Source organism: Symphalangus syndactylus, chromosome 12 (genome assembly GCF_028878055.3).
Source record: "Symphalangus syndactylus isolate Jambi chromosome 12, NHGRI_mSymSyn1-v2.1_pri, whole genome shotgun sequence".
Lineage (NCBI taxonomy): Eukaryota > Metazoa > Chordata > Mammalia > Primates > Hylobatidae > Symphalangus > Symphalangus syndactylus.
The window spans coordinates 137,400,926-137,415,740 of record NC_072441.2 but is presented as its reverse complement, the minus strand read 5'-3'; the positions used below and the strand labels follow the sequence as shown (position 1 = coordinate 137,415,740).

General features: G+C 42.0%; 1 protein-coding gene across 2 annotated transcripts in view; it reads left to right on the top strand.

Moving 5' to 3' along the window:
* RLF (RLF zinc finger) overlaps positions 1-7,460 on the top strand; it is a 79,729-nt gene extending 72,269 nt beyond the window's left edge. For both annotated transcript variants that reach the window (XM_055255062.2, XM_055255063.2), the window contains one exon: positions 2,335-7,460. In XM_055255062.2, the coding sequence (XP_055111037.1) occupies positions 2,335-6,990 (4,656 nt within the window). In that variant the 3' untranslated portion in view covers positions 6,991-7,460. The remainder of the gene's footprint in view (positions 1-2,334) is intronic.
* The last annotated feature ends 7,355 nt before the right edge of the window (positions 7,461-14,815 follow it).

The window sequence follows — 14,815 nt, the reverse complement described above, 5'->3', positions numbered from 1 at the left end:
CTGACTTTCCCCAAGTCCTCTCTGCTCTTAACTTACAAATGATAAACTTATATCACATCATCCTAATAAGTCAAGAGACCCATGGTCTAGTCCTGTGGAGCCACCAAAGCAACATGGCCTGTTTTACTTGGACTACATTCCAAATGAGAGGGAGAAACTTCTATATTCTGTAGGCCACTACTGTTGTGGGATGTCTGCCATTCACAACAGAACCAGATCCTAGCTGATATAGGCTAGGTAATGCCTCTCTTTCAAAAAAGCTAGAGTCTCGGCTCATCTGAAAGGTAGGGAGTTATCTCAGTTGATTGTTCACAGTTAAAGACTGAACTCTGTTCTACTCTTTCCCCCCTTCTCACTATTACGCTTGATTAGTTTTAAAGAAAAAAAAGTTGGAGTCTCAGTTTGCAAGGGATTCTACACTCACTCACTCCCTTTTCACCTACCAGTCCACATCTCTTCTACTCTTCAGGCCAAATATCTTTTTTTTTTTTTTTTTTTTTTGAGACAGAGTCTCACTCTGTTGCCCAAGCTGGCGTGCAGTGGGGTGATCTCAGCTCACTGCAACCTCCGCTTCCCAGGTTCAAGGGATTCTTATGCCTCAGCCTCCCAAGTAGCTGGGGCTTTGGGCCTGCATCACCATGCCTGGCTAATTGTTTGTATTTTTATTAGAAATGGGGTTTTGCCATGTTGGCCATGCTGGTCTTAAACTCCATGCCCCAAATGATGTGCCTGCCTCGGCATCCCAAAGTGTCGGGATTACAGGTGTGAGCCACCGTGCCCGGCCTAAATGCTTTTAAGTCCTTGCTCCTCTGCTCACTAGTTAGTGACATTGGGCAACTTAACCTTCTGAGTGTTGGGGGTTTTTTGTCTATAAAATGAGGATAATATGTGCAAAAAAGTTTATTTCAAATAAGTGCCTAGGGTGTAGTAGGGGTTCTGTAAATCAATGACAGTGATTTCTTTGTGTTCCCAGCATTTAGAATGAATGATGCCCAACACAGAATTAAATGCCTGGCAAATTGTTTACTGATTTAAACAGTGGAATTTACTCCGTTATTTTACATCATATTCTGTTAAATAGCTACAATGTGCCAGCGTTATTATTTCATCTTTATAACCTTAGGAGGAAAATCTGTTATTACCATTACTGTTATCATTTTACCAATAAGGAAACTGAAGTTTAGAGGTTGAGAACTTTTCACTTGTTGTGAAGCTGGGGTTCAAAGGCAGTCAAAGTCTGATTCTAAAGTCTCTGCTCATAGCAGTGCGTTTTAAGCCACTCTGACATATCTTGCTTTTCTTTGCTCATGTCATTTTCGCATTTTATTTCAGCCTGTCAGATAAAAAGAGTTATCTTGTATGTACCAAGCTTTTATCACATATGACCAGGTCTTCCTAATTTTAAACTAGTTTCTGAGAACCTGCTGCCCTGCTGCCATAGCAAGATTTTCTGATTTCTGTTTTTTCCCTGGAAAGCTGAGATTCAGTACACCTGTGACGGTGACTATAAATTACCAAATTCTTTCAGGAGGAAATGGAGAGGATCATTTATTTTATCTTTGAAGTTTTGAAAAATCCAAGTGTTCATGATACAGAGAATTTTTTTTTTTTTTTTGAGACGGAGTTTCGCTCTTGTTGCCCAGGCTGGAGTGCAATGGTGTGATCTTGGCTCAGCTGCAACCTCCACCTCCCGGGTTCAAGCGATTCTGCTGCCTCAGCCTCCCGAGTAGCTGGGATTACAGGCATGCACCATCACACCTGGCTAATTTTGTATTTTTAGTAGAGACGGGGTTTATCCATGTTGGTCAGGCTGGTCTCAAACTCCCGAACTCAGGTGATACACCTGCCTCGGCCTCCCAAAGTGCTGGGATTACAGGCGTGAGCCACCGTACCCGGCCAAAGAGAATTTCTTAAATTGAATTTAATCTTAAACTCACATTTATACCTGTGTTTCCTGTTGCTGCCATTTTAAACCCTGCCCCTCTACTCAACATCATTCTATTTTGAATCCTCCAGTGACCTTTTTTATCCTGAATTTCTTTGGATTCACATGCATTTATTGTTTATGCATTCGGGTACAGATAAATTCCTTGGAAGTAAGGAACTGCTTTAATACACAGTGCCTAGTAAATGTACATTGTTCATAGTTGTAGCATCTAATTCAGTTCTTTGCATGTTGAGACAAGAAATATCTAAATAACTTTCATGAAGAAAGATTTAAGATAAAATTTAGGAACTCTAAAAGTTGTTACAAGCTAAAATTCCTTATCAGTGAAAGTTATATAATCTTTCTGTATGCAAAAAAATAATTTTTTTATCGTCTTCTACTTACAGGCACAAGATGCTGGTCTTGGGGTGTCAATTTTACTGTGTGTCAGAGCTCTTCAACTCAGATCAAGTGAAGATGAGGAAATGAAGGCATCCGTTTGTAAAACAATTGCCTGTCTTTTACCAGAAGATTTAGAAGTTAGACGAGCCTGTCAGCTTACGGAATTCTTAATTGAACCCAGTTTGGATGGATTTAATATGTTAGAAGAACTATATTTGCAACCAGATCAAAAATTTGATGAAGAAAATGCACCGGTTCCAAATTCTCTTCGATGTGAGCTCTTACTAGCTTTAAAAGCCCACTGGCCTTTTGATCCTGAGTTTTGGGACTGGAAAACTTTAAAACGACACTGCCACCAACTTTTAGGACAAGAAGCCTCAGATTCTGATGATGATTTAAGTGGCTATGAAATGTCCATTAATGACACAGATGTTTTAGAGTCATTTCTCAGTGACTATGATGAGGGTAAAGAAGATAAACAATATAGAAGAAGAGATTTGACAGATCAGCATAAGGAGAAAAGAGACAAAAAACCCATTGGCTCTTCTGAAAGATATCAGAGGTGGCTTCAGTATAAGTTTTTCTGTTTGTTATGTAAGCGGGAATGTATAGAGGCTAGAATTCTTCATCATTCTAAGATGCATATGGAAGATGGAATTTACACCTGTCCAGTTTGTATTAAAAAATTTAAGAGAAAAGAAATGTTTGTTCCTCATGTGATGGAGCATGTTAAAATGCCACCAAGCAGAAGGGACCGCTCTAAAAAGAAATTACTGTTAAAAGGCTCTCAAAAGGGTATTTGTCCTAAGAGCCCCTCCGCAATCCCAGAGCAAAACCATTCATTGAATGACCAAGCCAAAGGAGAGTCTCATGAATATGTCACATTCAGCAAATTAGAAGATTGCCACCTGCAAGACAGAGATTTGTATCCATGTCCCGGTACAGACTGTTCCCGTGTGTTTAAGCAATTTAAATACTTAAGTGTGCATCTTAAAGCTGAACACCAAAATAATGATGAAAATGCCAAGCACTACTTGGATATGAAAAATAGAAGAGAGAAGTGTACTTACTGTCGACGACATTTTATGTCTGCTTTTCACCTTCGAGAGCACGAACAAGTGCATTGTGGGCCTCAGCCTTATATGTGTGTATCTATAGATTGCTATGCTAGGTTTGGATCAGTAAATGAACTACTTAACCATAAACAAAAGCATGACGATCTGCGTTATAAATGTGAATTAAATGGCTGTAATATTGTTTTCAGTGACTTGGGACAGCTTTACCACCATGAAGCACAACACTTTAGGGATGCATCTTACACATGCAACTTTCTTGGCTGTAAAAAGTTCTATTACTCCAAAATTGAATACCAGAATCACCTCTCAATGCATAATGTTGAAAATTCAAATGGAGACATAAAGAAATCAGTGAAACTTGAGGAGTCTGCAACAGGTGAAAAGCAAGATTGTATTAATCAGCCCCATCTACTTAATCAAACTGCTAAGTCACATTTACCTGAAGATCTTTTTTGTGCAGAATCAGCTAATTCTCAAATAGATACAGAAACTGCAGAAAACCTGAAAGAAAACAGTGACAGTAATTCTAGTGATCAGTTAAGTCATAGCTCTTCAACTTCAATGAATGAAGAGCTAATTGACACACTAGATCACTCTGAAACCATGCAGGATGTATTGTTATCTAATGAGAAAGTCTTTGGGCCCTCCAGTTTAAAAGAAAAATGTTCCAGTATGGCAGTTTGTTTTGATGGGACTAAGTTTACCTGTGGTTTTGATGGCTGTGGTTCCACATACAAAAATGCAAGAGGAATGCAGAAACATTTACGGAAGGTTCATCCATACCATTTCAAGCCAAAAAAGATAAAGACGAAAGATCTGTTTCCCTCTTTGGGTAATGAACATAATCAGACAACTGAAAAGTTGGATGCAGAACCTAAACCCTGCTCAGATACAAACAGTGACTCCCCAGATGAAGGTCTAGATCACAATATTCACATTAAATGTAAACGAGAACATCAAGGTTACTCCTCAGAATCCTCCATTTGTGCTTCTAAAAGGCCCTGTACAGAGGATACCATGTTGGAACTTCTGTTACGCTTGAAACATCTAAGCTTGAAAAACTCAATAACACATGGATCTTTCTCAGGGTCATTGCAGGGGTACCCATCCAGTGGTGCTAAGTCTCTTCAATCAGTTTCATCTATCTCAGACCTTAATTTTCAGAATCAAGATGAAAATATGCCAAGTCAGTACCTTGCACAGTTGGCGGCTAAGCCATTTTTCTGTGAGCTTCAAGGATGCAAATATGAATTTGTGACCAGAGAGGCTCTGTTAATGCATTATCTTAAAAAGCATAATTATTCAAAAGAAAAAGTCCTTCAGTTAACCATGTTCCAACATCGGTATTCCCCATTTCAATGTCATATTTGCCAAAGGTCATTTACAAGAAAAACACACCTTAGGATTCATTATAAAAATAAACATCAAATTGGCAGTGACAGAGCAACTCACAAACTATTAGATAATGAAAAGTGTGATCATGAAGGCCCATGTTCAGTAGATAGGTTGAAAGGTGATTGTTCTGCAGAACTTGGAGGTGATCCCAGTAGTAACTCTGAGAAACCACACTGTCATCCTAAAAAGGATGAATGTAGTTCTGAAACAGATTTGGAATCATCTTGTGAAGAAACAGAAAGTAAAACATCTGACATTTCATCACCAATAGGCAGCCATAGAGAAGAACAAGAAGGAAGAGAGGGCAGAGGTAGCAGGCGAACTGTTGCTAAAGGAAATCTGTGTTATATTTTGAATAAATACCACAAACCATTCCATTGTATTCATAAAACTTGCAACTCCTCATTCACCAATCTAAAAGGCTTAATTCGCCATTACAGAACTGTACATCAGTACAACAAAGAACAGTTATGTTTAGAGAAAGACAAAGCAAGAACCAAAAGGGAACTTGTCAAATGTAAAAAGATATTTGCTTGCAAATATAAGGAATGTAATAAACGCTTCCTGTGTTCCAAAGCTCTTGCTAAGCACTGTAGTGACTCTCATAACCTAGACCATATTGAAGAGCCTAAAGTACTTTCCGAAGCTGAATCTGCAGCAAGGTTTTCTTGTAACCAGCCTCAGTGCCCTGCTGTTTTTTATACATTCAACAAGTTGAAGCACCACTTGATGGAACAGCATAATATTGAAGGGGAGATACATTCAGATTATGAAATTCATTGTGATCTTAATGGCTGTGGCCAGATTTTCACCCATCGCAGTAATTACTCACAACATGTATATTACCGACATAAAGACTATTATGATGATTTGTTTAGAAGCCAGAAAGTAGCAAATGAGAGACTACTAAGGAGTGAAAAGGTATGTCAAACAGCTGACACTCAGGGGCATGAACATCAGACCACCAGGAAATCATTTAATGCTAAGGCTAAAAAATGTGGCTTAATCAAAGAAAAGAAAGCCCCAATAAGTTTTAAAACCAGAGCTGAGGCCCTCCATATGTGTGTGGAGCACTCTGAGCACACACAGTACCCCTGCATGGTTCAAGGATGCTTATCTGTGGTGAAGTTGGAGAGCAGCATTGTGAGGCATTACAAACGCACTCATCAGATGAGTAGTGCCTATTTAGAGCAGCAGATGGAGAACCTTGTTGTTTGCGTTAAGTATGGTACCAAAATTAAGGAGGAACCCCCTTCTGAAGCAGATCTCTGTATAAAGAAAGAAGAAAATAGAAGCTGTGAATCAGAGCGCACAGAACACAGCCATTCCCTGGGTGACAGTAGTGCACCCATCCAGAACACTGATTCCTGTTATTCAAGTGAAAGGGATGGAGGTCAGAAAGGGTGCATAGAAAGCAGCTCAGTATTTGATGCAGATACTCTGCTCTACAGGGGAACTTTGAAATGTAACCATAGTTCAGAAACCACTTCCCTGGAACAGTGTAATATAGTTCAGCCTCCTCCTCCTTGTAAAATAGAAAATTCCATACCTAATCCCAATGGGACTGAAAATGGGACTTATTTCACAAGTTTCCAGCTGCCTTTACCAAGGATCAAAGAATCAGAAACCAGGCAGCATAGTTCAGGGCAAGAAAACATTGTAAAAAATCCAACCCATGTCCCGAAAGAGAATTTTAGGAAACATTCACAGCCCCGGTCATTTGATTTGAAGACTTACAAACCTATGGGATTTGAATCTTCATTTCTGAAATTTATTCAGGAAAGTGAAGAGAAAGAAGATGATTTTGATGATTGGGAGCCTTCAGAGCACTTAACATTAAGTAGTTCTTCACAGTCCAGTAATGATTTAACAGGGAGTGTTGTGGCAAATAATATGGTGAATGACAATGAACCTGAAGTTGACATACCTCATTCTTCCAGTGACTCCACAATTCATGAGAACCTGACTGCAATCCCACCTTTAATAGTAGCTGAAACAACAACAGTTCCTTCCTTGGAAAACCTGAGGGTTGTATTGGACAAAGCATTAACAGACTGTGGAGAGCTTGCCTTAAAACAGCTTCATTATCTTCGGCCAGTGGTTGTTCTTGAAAGATCTAAGTTTTCCACACCAATTTTAGACTTATTTCCAACAAAAAAGACAGATGAGCTTTGTGTAGGAAGTTCATAAGTAGCAATTTTGTTTTAGTAACAGACTGGCTCCAACACTGCAACATGGGGACATTTGCCAACTCGAACAAAGGCTGAGAAGCAGCCACACCGTTGTTTAGGTAGAATAGGCTGTGTATTTACATGAATGTATAATATCTATGTCAGCAGTATTGGCTGAGTCCATTAGCTCTCCAGTTGGTTTAATGAATGGGTTTATTTTTTGTTTGTTTATTAAAAAAATGGAACTGTACACTTGTTTGGTGCTAATTAATACATCAAAATATACTGGGGCTTCCTTTTTCAAATTAAGTGTGCATGATTGTATATGGAACAAATACTAAGGTCCCAGGGTGGGAGGGCTAGGGAAAGGGATATGGAGTTCTTACTTGACTTGAATGTGCACCTGAGGGTGCTTTGTGTAATATATTGTACACTACAGCATCTTATATTTTTTGAGTTGAGTTTCAATAAATTACAATTTTTCACCCATTCGTTGTTTACTCATCATGAGTTTTCATGCCACATGTAAACTGAAATTGCACTTGTATTTTCTGAAATACGCCATTCACATTTTACCCCAGTAATTTTTTTATTTCTTACTAGCTAAATCATTCAGAACAAGGTTCTTTTTTTTTTTTTTTTTTTTTTCTTAAGACGGAGTTTCGTTCTTGTTGCCCAAGCTGGAGTGCAATGGTGCAGTCTTGGCTCACTGCAACCTCCCCTTCCCAGGTTCAAGTTACTCTCCTTCCTCGGCCTCCCAAAGTGCTGGGATTACAGGCATGAGCCACTGTGCCCATCCCAGAACAAAGTTCTTTTTATCTTAAAATTTTTGTTTTTGTGGAAAGAAAATTTTGAGATTGAGTAATTAGCTGTGGAAGTCAAGATAGCTCCCAGAGGATGTCCAGATGTTGGCTGAGTAGAAAGGAGAGGATCTGCCAACCAGAACATGAAGGACATAGCAAATTCAGAGGGCATGTTTCTAGGAAACTACAAATAATTTGATACGCTGGCAATAAAAGGGGAACAAGAGAGTGACATCATTGTAGAGATAGCAGGAACTAAATCATGAAAACAAGGAGTTTGGACTTGAGTCTATAGGCATATATCAGTTGAAGTGTGGAGTGCTCACTTGATTTGAGGAGCTGAAATTGGAAACAGTAGACTTGAAGTAATTGAGGCAAGCTTGCTGAGTGTATTTACTGACAATTGCAGCAGAGGGCACAGTAGATGAAATTGAGATATCTAAGGAGACAGGATTTGGGGGGCTTGGAGAGTGAAGGAAAAGATTTGGTACTGATGCAACCATTTGAAGTAGGTACACAAAGAAGGAATGAATATTTGGGAAGAATGGAAACCAAGGTGAGTTTGGCTTTTAGATGTGTTGCGTTTCATTGGACTGTGGGACATCTGTGTCTAATGACAAGGATAGCAGTATGTCCTTTTAATACAGCAGCTTTATTTCCTGTTCCTTGTGAAGTTTTCAACTACTTTCATTAGCTAGAAATGAAGCGACTCAGACAACTAATGTCTCTCTCATCCTTGTGGTTAGATTTTTTTTCAACGGAGTCTCGCTTTGTGGCTCAGGCTGGAGTGCAGTGGCGCGATCTCGACTCACTGCAACCTCCGCCCCTCCAGGTTTAAGCAATTCTCTGCCTCAGCCTCCAGAGTAGCTGGGATTACAGGCGTGTGCCACCACGCCCGGCTAATTCTTTGTATTTTTAGTAGAGACAGGGTTTCACCATCTTGGCCAGGCTAGTCTTGAACTCCTGACCTCGTGATCCACCCGCCTTGGCCTCCCAAAGTGCTGGGATTACAGGCGTGAGCCACCGCGCCCAGTCTGTTGTGGTTAGAATTTCAAGACCTTTTCTCTGACCCTTAAACCTTATTTTCTTGTTTGTCAGCTCTTCGGGAATTTCATTCTGTCACCTCACCCTGAGTCTAAAGCACCCCCATAACCAAGTCATTTATTGTCTCAGATCCCAGTAGGTAACAGAGGATTCTGAGGAATCTGAATGATCTGAGTAAGACTGTTGAAAGAAGTGGCAGAAACAAGGATCTTAGAGACTGAGACCACTATTGTTTCTTTGGAATCAAGCTAATTTCTTCAGTGGCCTTAATTTCCTCACTTATGAAGGGAGGAGGTATAGGTGAAAGGTCCCTTTTTGTGATTTGAGCATGAGAAGCACCTGTAGGCCTAGTAAAAATTCCTCATACGAGAGAGATGGTTAACCCAGAATAAGAGAAAGCTACTAAGACTGAACTATATCCATTCAACCACACAGAACTTGTAGCCCCTGGAAGGACCAAGTGAGGCCATTCACAGTGGAACTAAACCCAGATTTTAAGAACCTGATTAGGCTGGGTGCGGTGGCTCACGCCTGTAATCCCAGCACTTTGGGAGGCTGAGGTGGGCGGATCACTTGAAGTCAGGAGATCAAGACCATCCTGGCTAACACGGGGAAACCCTGTCTCTACTAAAAATACAAAAAATTAGCTGGGCGTGATGGCACACGCCTGTAGTCTCAGCTACTCGGGAGACTGAGGCAGGAGAATCGCTTGAACCCGTGAGGCGGATGTTGCAGTGAGCCGAGATCGCGCCACTGCACTCCAGCCTGGGTGACAGAGCGAGACTGTCTCAAAAAAATAAATAAATAAAATAATTCAAGTATAAGCCTAAGTAGTTGATCCTAAGATCACTGTCTATCCCAGTTAGAGCAGATTGCATCATTTGATCTTTATTAAAGACTTTTGGCTGGGCATGGTGGCTCGAACCTGTAATCCTGGCACTTTGGGAGGCCGAGGCAGGTAGGTCACCTGAGGTCAGGAGTTTGAGACCAGGCTGACCAACATGGAGAAACCCCGTCTCTACTAAAAATACAAAAATTAGCTGGGTGTGGTGGCAGATGCCTGTAATCCCAGCTACTCAGGAGGCTGAGGCAGGAGAATCGCTTTTGGACCCTGGAGGCGGAAGTTGCAGTGAGCTGAGATTGCACCATTGCACTCCAGCCTGGGCAACAGAGCGAGACTCCGTTTCAAAAAAAAAAGACTTTTATGTTTAAACCAGCATGAGTGACTATACGATAATACAGGGCAAAGGGTTATTTTTTTAGCTTGTAGTAATCATTTTAACTTGATATCTCTGGAATTTGTCCCAACCCTGGCAGAGACCTGAAAGCACTGACTTTGTTTTCAAAGCTTTTTCAATTCAAGAGTGCCTCCAAAATGCTAAGTAGGAATGAAGACTTCCAGACACTTCTATTCTTGCCTTTACCCAGAATTCTCTTGCTTCAGTATTTTCCCCATTTTCATGAGCCCATGTGTGAAACAGGGTAAGGAACTGTGGAGAAGAAAGTTTTTTATTAGCCTTCCTCGGGGTGTTCCATTCTCAATCTATCCTTTCTCAGTCCCAAAAGGCCTACTGAGCTGAACTGCCTAAGACATAGTCATTCACCAAATAAATTTAAGTACACATATTTAAAGAGATACAATTCCAGATGCAATGGGAGACAAAAAAGTAAAGTTGTCAGGGCCATCAAGAAGCTTTCACAAGGTGAAGGGAGGGCTGGAGTATCTCAGAACATTGTTACTTAAAGTATGGTAGTGGGCCAGCAGTATGGGTGTCGCCTAGGAGATTGTTATTAATAAAAATGCATAAATTCAGGCCCTACTGTAGACCTACTGGACCCAAATGTGCGTGTTAGTAAGATCTCCAGGTGATTCTTAGGCACAGAAAAGTTTTAGAAGCACTGGCCTGGAAGTGGGAAGTACTGTGAGAATTCAGGGTAATTTGTGCTTTTTAGCATTTTACATAAAATTATGTTGTTGAATTTTCATAATCCTATGAAATAGGTGCTGTTACTATCTTTATTTGACAAAGAACTTGAGATGAAGTGTCTTGCCTGGCTGGCACAAATAGAGGTGAGCCCAGTTTCCAATCTCTTCTGACTAGAAGAATGTCAGAGAGGGACATTTAGTACAAAGGAATAACAGACGGAAAGTTGCAGGTGGTATTTGAAGTACCAAAAATACCACAGTTCCATAATGTGAGTGTTGTTTGTGAAGGTGAATAGTGGGCAATACAATTTGAAGTGTAGGTGAAAGCCAGGTTATTCAACTCAAACTCCACAGTCATGTGGTGCTGACATTTCTTCATTTGAGTATAGAGATGGGAAACATGCATATTTTTTTCTGTGAATAACATGTAACCTACGAAAAAAGCAAGTTTTCTTTTCTGAAAGAAACTTACTCATTTTTGTTATTTTTTGAGACGAGGTCTCATTAGGTTTCCCAGGCTGATCTTGAACTCCTGAGCCCAAGCAATCCTCCCACCCCAGCCTCCCAAAGTGCTGGAATTGCAGGCATGAACCACTGCACCCGGCCAGAAACTTCTAAAACTCAGAAAAGTTGTTCCTACTCACTTCCTACCCCAAGGTAAACTGTGATACCTCCTGGCTTTATCCTACTGATTTTATACCCTATTATGTAGAACTTGTCTAGAAAGAGTGGCCTATCCCTCTGTGACCTTCTTGGTCTACTGCAGGAGTGGTTTCTGTGACAGACTGCATTTGGAGGTTTGATTCACTCTGGGGAAGGTAACCAGGATAGGCAAGAGATTTAAAAATCTGTCAACATGTATTTGGCAGGTATAACCTGAAAAAAAAGACCAGAGGCGTAGGAAAGCTATCTAAATGGTTAAGAAGACAAATATTTACAAAGCATATACCATCTGCTAGCCCCTGGGTGGTAGGTGTTGAACAAGACTCATTTCCTGCATCATAGAGATTTAAGACTCCAATAAGGGACTGGGTGCGGTGACTCACGCCTGTAATCCTAGCACTTTGGGAGGCAGAGGCAGGTGGATATTTGAGGTCAGGAGTTTGAGACCAGCCTGGCTAACATGGTGAAACCCTGTCTCTACTAAAAATACAAAAATTAGCCATGCCGTAGTGGCGCGTGCATCTGTAATCCCAGATACTAGGGAGGCTGAGGCAGGAGAACCGCCTGAACCCAGGAGGCAGAGGTTGCAGTGAGCCGAGATCAAGCCACTGCACACCAGCCTGGGCAACAGAGTGAGACCCTGTCCCCCCCAACCTCTTCCCCCCCAACAAAAAAAAAAATCCAGTAGGGAAGACAGACATTAAAACAGTACAAATAAGTAAAAGTGCTTTTAAATGGGGGGGGGGTGGAGGGGCTTATGAGAAGGGGATCAAAAAAGGACAGCAAAAACTTCATTGAGGATAATGTTTAAACTGAAACTAAAGAATCAATAGAAGTTAGCCAGGCAATAATCTGTAGTCCCAGCTACTTGGGAGGCTGAGGTGGGAGGATCACTTGAGCCCAGGAGTTAGAGGCTGTACTGTGCAATAATCACACCTGTGAATAGGCATTGAACTCCAAGCTGGGGGAGGAGGGGGAAGTCAGGCAAAGAACAAGAGTAATCCAATTATGTGCCAAGGCCTTGTGGTTCAACAGCTTGGTGTGTTGGTGACATTGATAAGACTACTATAGCTAGAGTTGAAAGAACAAATGGCAGAGGAAGAGAAGACTTGGTAGGTAAGCAGGGACCAGGCATTTTAGTGCCCTGTTAGCCATGTTACAGATTTTGGATTTTGTCTGAAAGGCAATGAAGAACCTATAAGAATTTTTCAAAGGCTGACTGAGTGCTATTTCTCATGCCTGTAATCCCAGCACTTTAGGACGGCAAGGTAGGAGGATCACCTGAGATCAGGAGTTCGAGACCAGTCTGGCCAACATGGAGAAACCCCGTTTCTTTTTTTTTTTTTTTTTTTTTTTTTTTTTTTTTTGAGACGGAGTCTTGCTCTGTCACCCAGGCTGGAGTGCAGTGGCGCGATCTCGGCTCACTGCAAGCTCTGCCTCCCGGGTTCACGCCATTCTCCTGCCTCAGCCTCTCCAAGTAGCTGGGACTACAGGCGCCCGCCACCACGCCCGGCTAATTTTTTTGTATTTTTGGTAGAGACGGGGTTTCACCGTGGTCTCGATCTCCTGACCTCGTGATCCGCCCGCCTCGGCCTCCCAAAGTGCTGGGATTACAAGCGTGAGCCACCGCGCCCGGCGAGAAACCCCGTTTCTACTAAAAATGCAGAGATCAGCCAGGTGTGGTGCGTGCCTGTAGTCCCAGCCACTCAGGAGGCTGAGGCAGGACAATCGCTTGAACCCAGGAGGCAGAGGTTGCAGTGAGCTGAGATCGCACCACTGCACTCCAGCCTGGGCAACAGAGCAAGACTCTGTCTCAAAAAAAAAAAAAAAAAAAAAAAAAAAGAATTTACCAAAGGCTTGAAAGTAGGCATTGCCTAAGTTAGTAAGTCCTAATAGGGCATGATGTGGAAGACTACTGAGTGGAAGTGACTGACAGATGAGTGGGTGGATGCCACTATTAAAGGTAAACTGAAGACCAAGTGTGGTGGTTCACCCCTGTAATCACTTTGGGAGGCCAAGGTGGGTGGATCACGAGGTCAGGAGTTCGAGACCAGCCTAGGGTGGATCACGAGATCAGGAGTTCGAGACCAGCCTAACCAACATGGTGAAGCCCTGTCTCTGCTAAAAATAAAAAATTAGCCGGGCGTGGTGGCACATGCATATAATCCCAGTTACTCAGGAGGCTGAGCCAGGAGAATCACTTGAACCCCGGAGGCAGAGGTTGCAGTGAGCCAACATTGCACCACTGCACTCCAGCCTGGGTGACAGGGCGAGATCGAAACCCCGTCTCAAAAAAAAAAAAAAAAAAAAAACCCAGTTTATATCCTATCTCCTTGCTGGGTGTGGTGGCTCATGCCTGTAATCCCTGCACTTTGAGAGGCCAAGGCAGGTGGTTCACTTGAGTTCAGGAGTTCTAGACCAGCCTGGCCAACATGGTGAAACCCCATCTCTACTAAAAATACAAAAAATTAGCCAGGCGTGGTGGCGGGCGCCTGTAATCCCAGCTACTCAGGAGGCTGAGGCAGGAGAATCGCTTGAACCTAGGAGGCATAGGTTGCAGTGAGCTGAGATTGTGCCACTGCACTCCAGCCTGGGCAACAGAGTGACATGCCAGCTCAAAAAAATAAAAATAAAAAATCCTATCTCCTCACATTTCCATTCAACGTCAATACACCTCAGTTTTTTTTTTTTTTATTATGTGAAAACAGCTGCAACAGCTGCTGTCCATTTGAATTGTTGGAAATGTAGATCTACACTAACCTAGAGAGAAGCCACTAGCCACATGTGGCTATTTAACATTTTTGTTTTTTTAGACGGAGTCTCTTTCTGTCACCAAGGCTGGAGCACAACATCAGCTCACTGAAACCTCTGCCTCCCAGGTTCAAGTGATTCTCCTGCTTCAGCCTCCTAAGTAGCTGGGACTACAGGTGTGCACCAGCACGTCAGGCTAATTTTTGTATTTTTAGTAGAGACAGGATTTCACCATGTTGGCCAGGCTGGTCTCGAACTCCTGGGCTCAAGTGATCCACCTGCCTCGGCCTCCCAAAATGCTGGGATTACAGGTGTGAGCCACCATGCCCAGCCAAATTTAGTTAAAATGTAAAATTCAGTCTCTGCTGCACTATTCACATTTCAGGTAACTAGTGGTTACCATATTGGACATGGCAGATAAAGGACATTTTCATTATTGCAAAAAGTTGTACTGGACAGCACTATGCTAGAGCCAGAACTAGCCAAAGATCAGATAAAGCAATATGAATGAACTGAAAACCCAGGCCGGTGCCTGGTTGGTTTTGAGTAAGATTCATTGGTTGGGTGAGTGGGAAGCAAGCTGACCTTTGGAACAGTGACATCACAAAGCACAGCTCACAACGGCTCTGGAACACCTAGGCCCCCAGACCACTCCC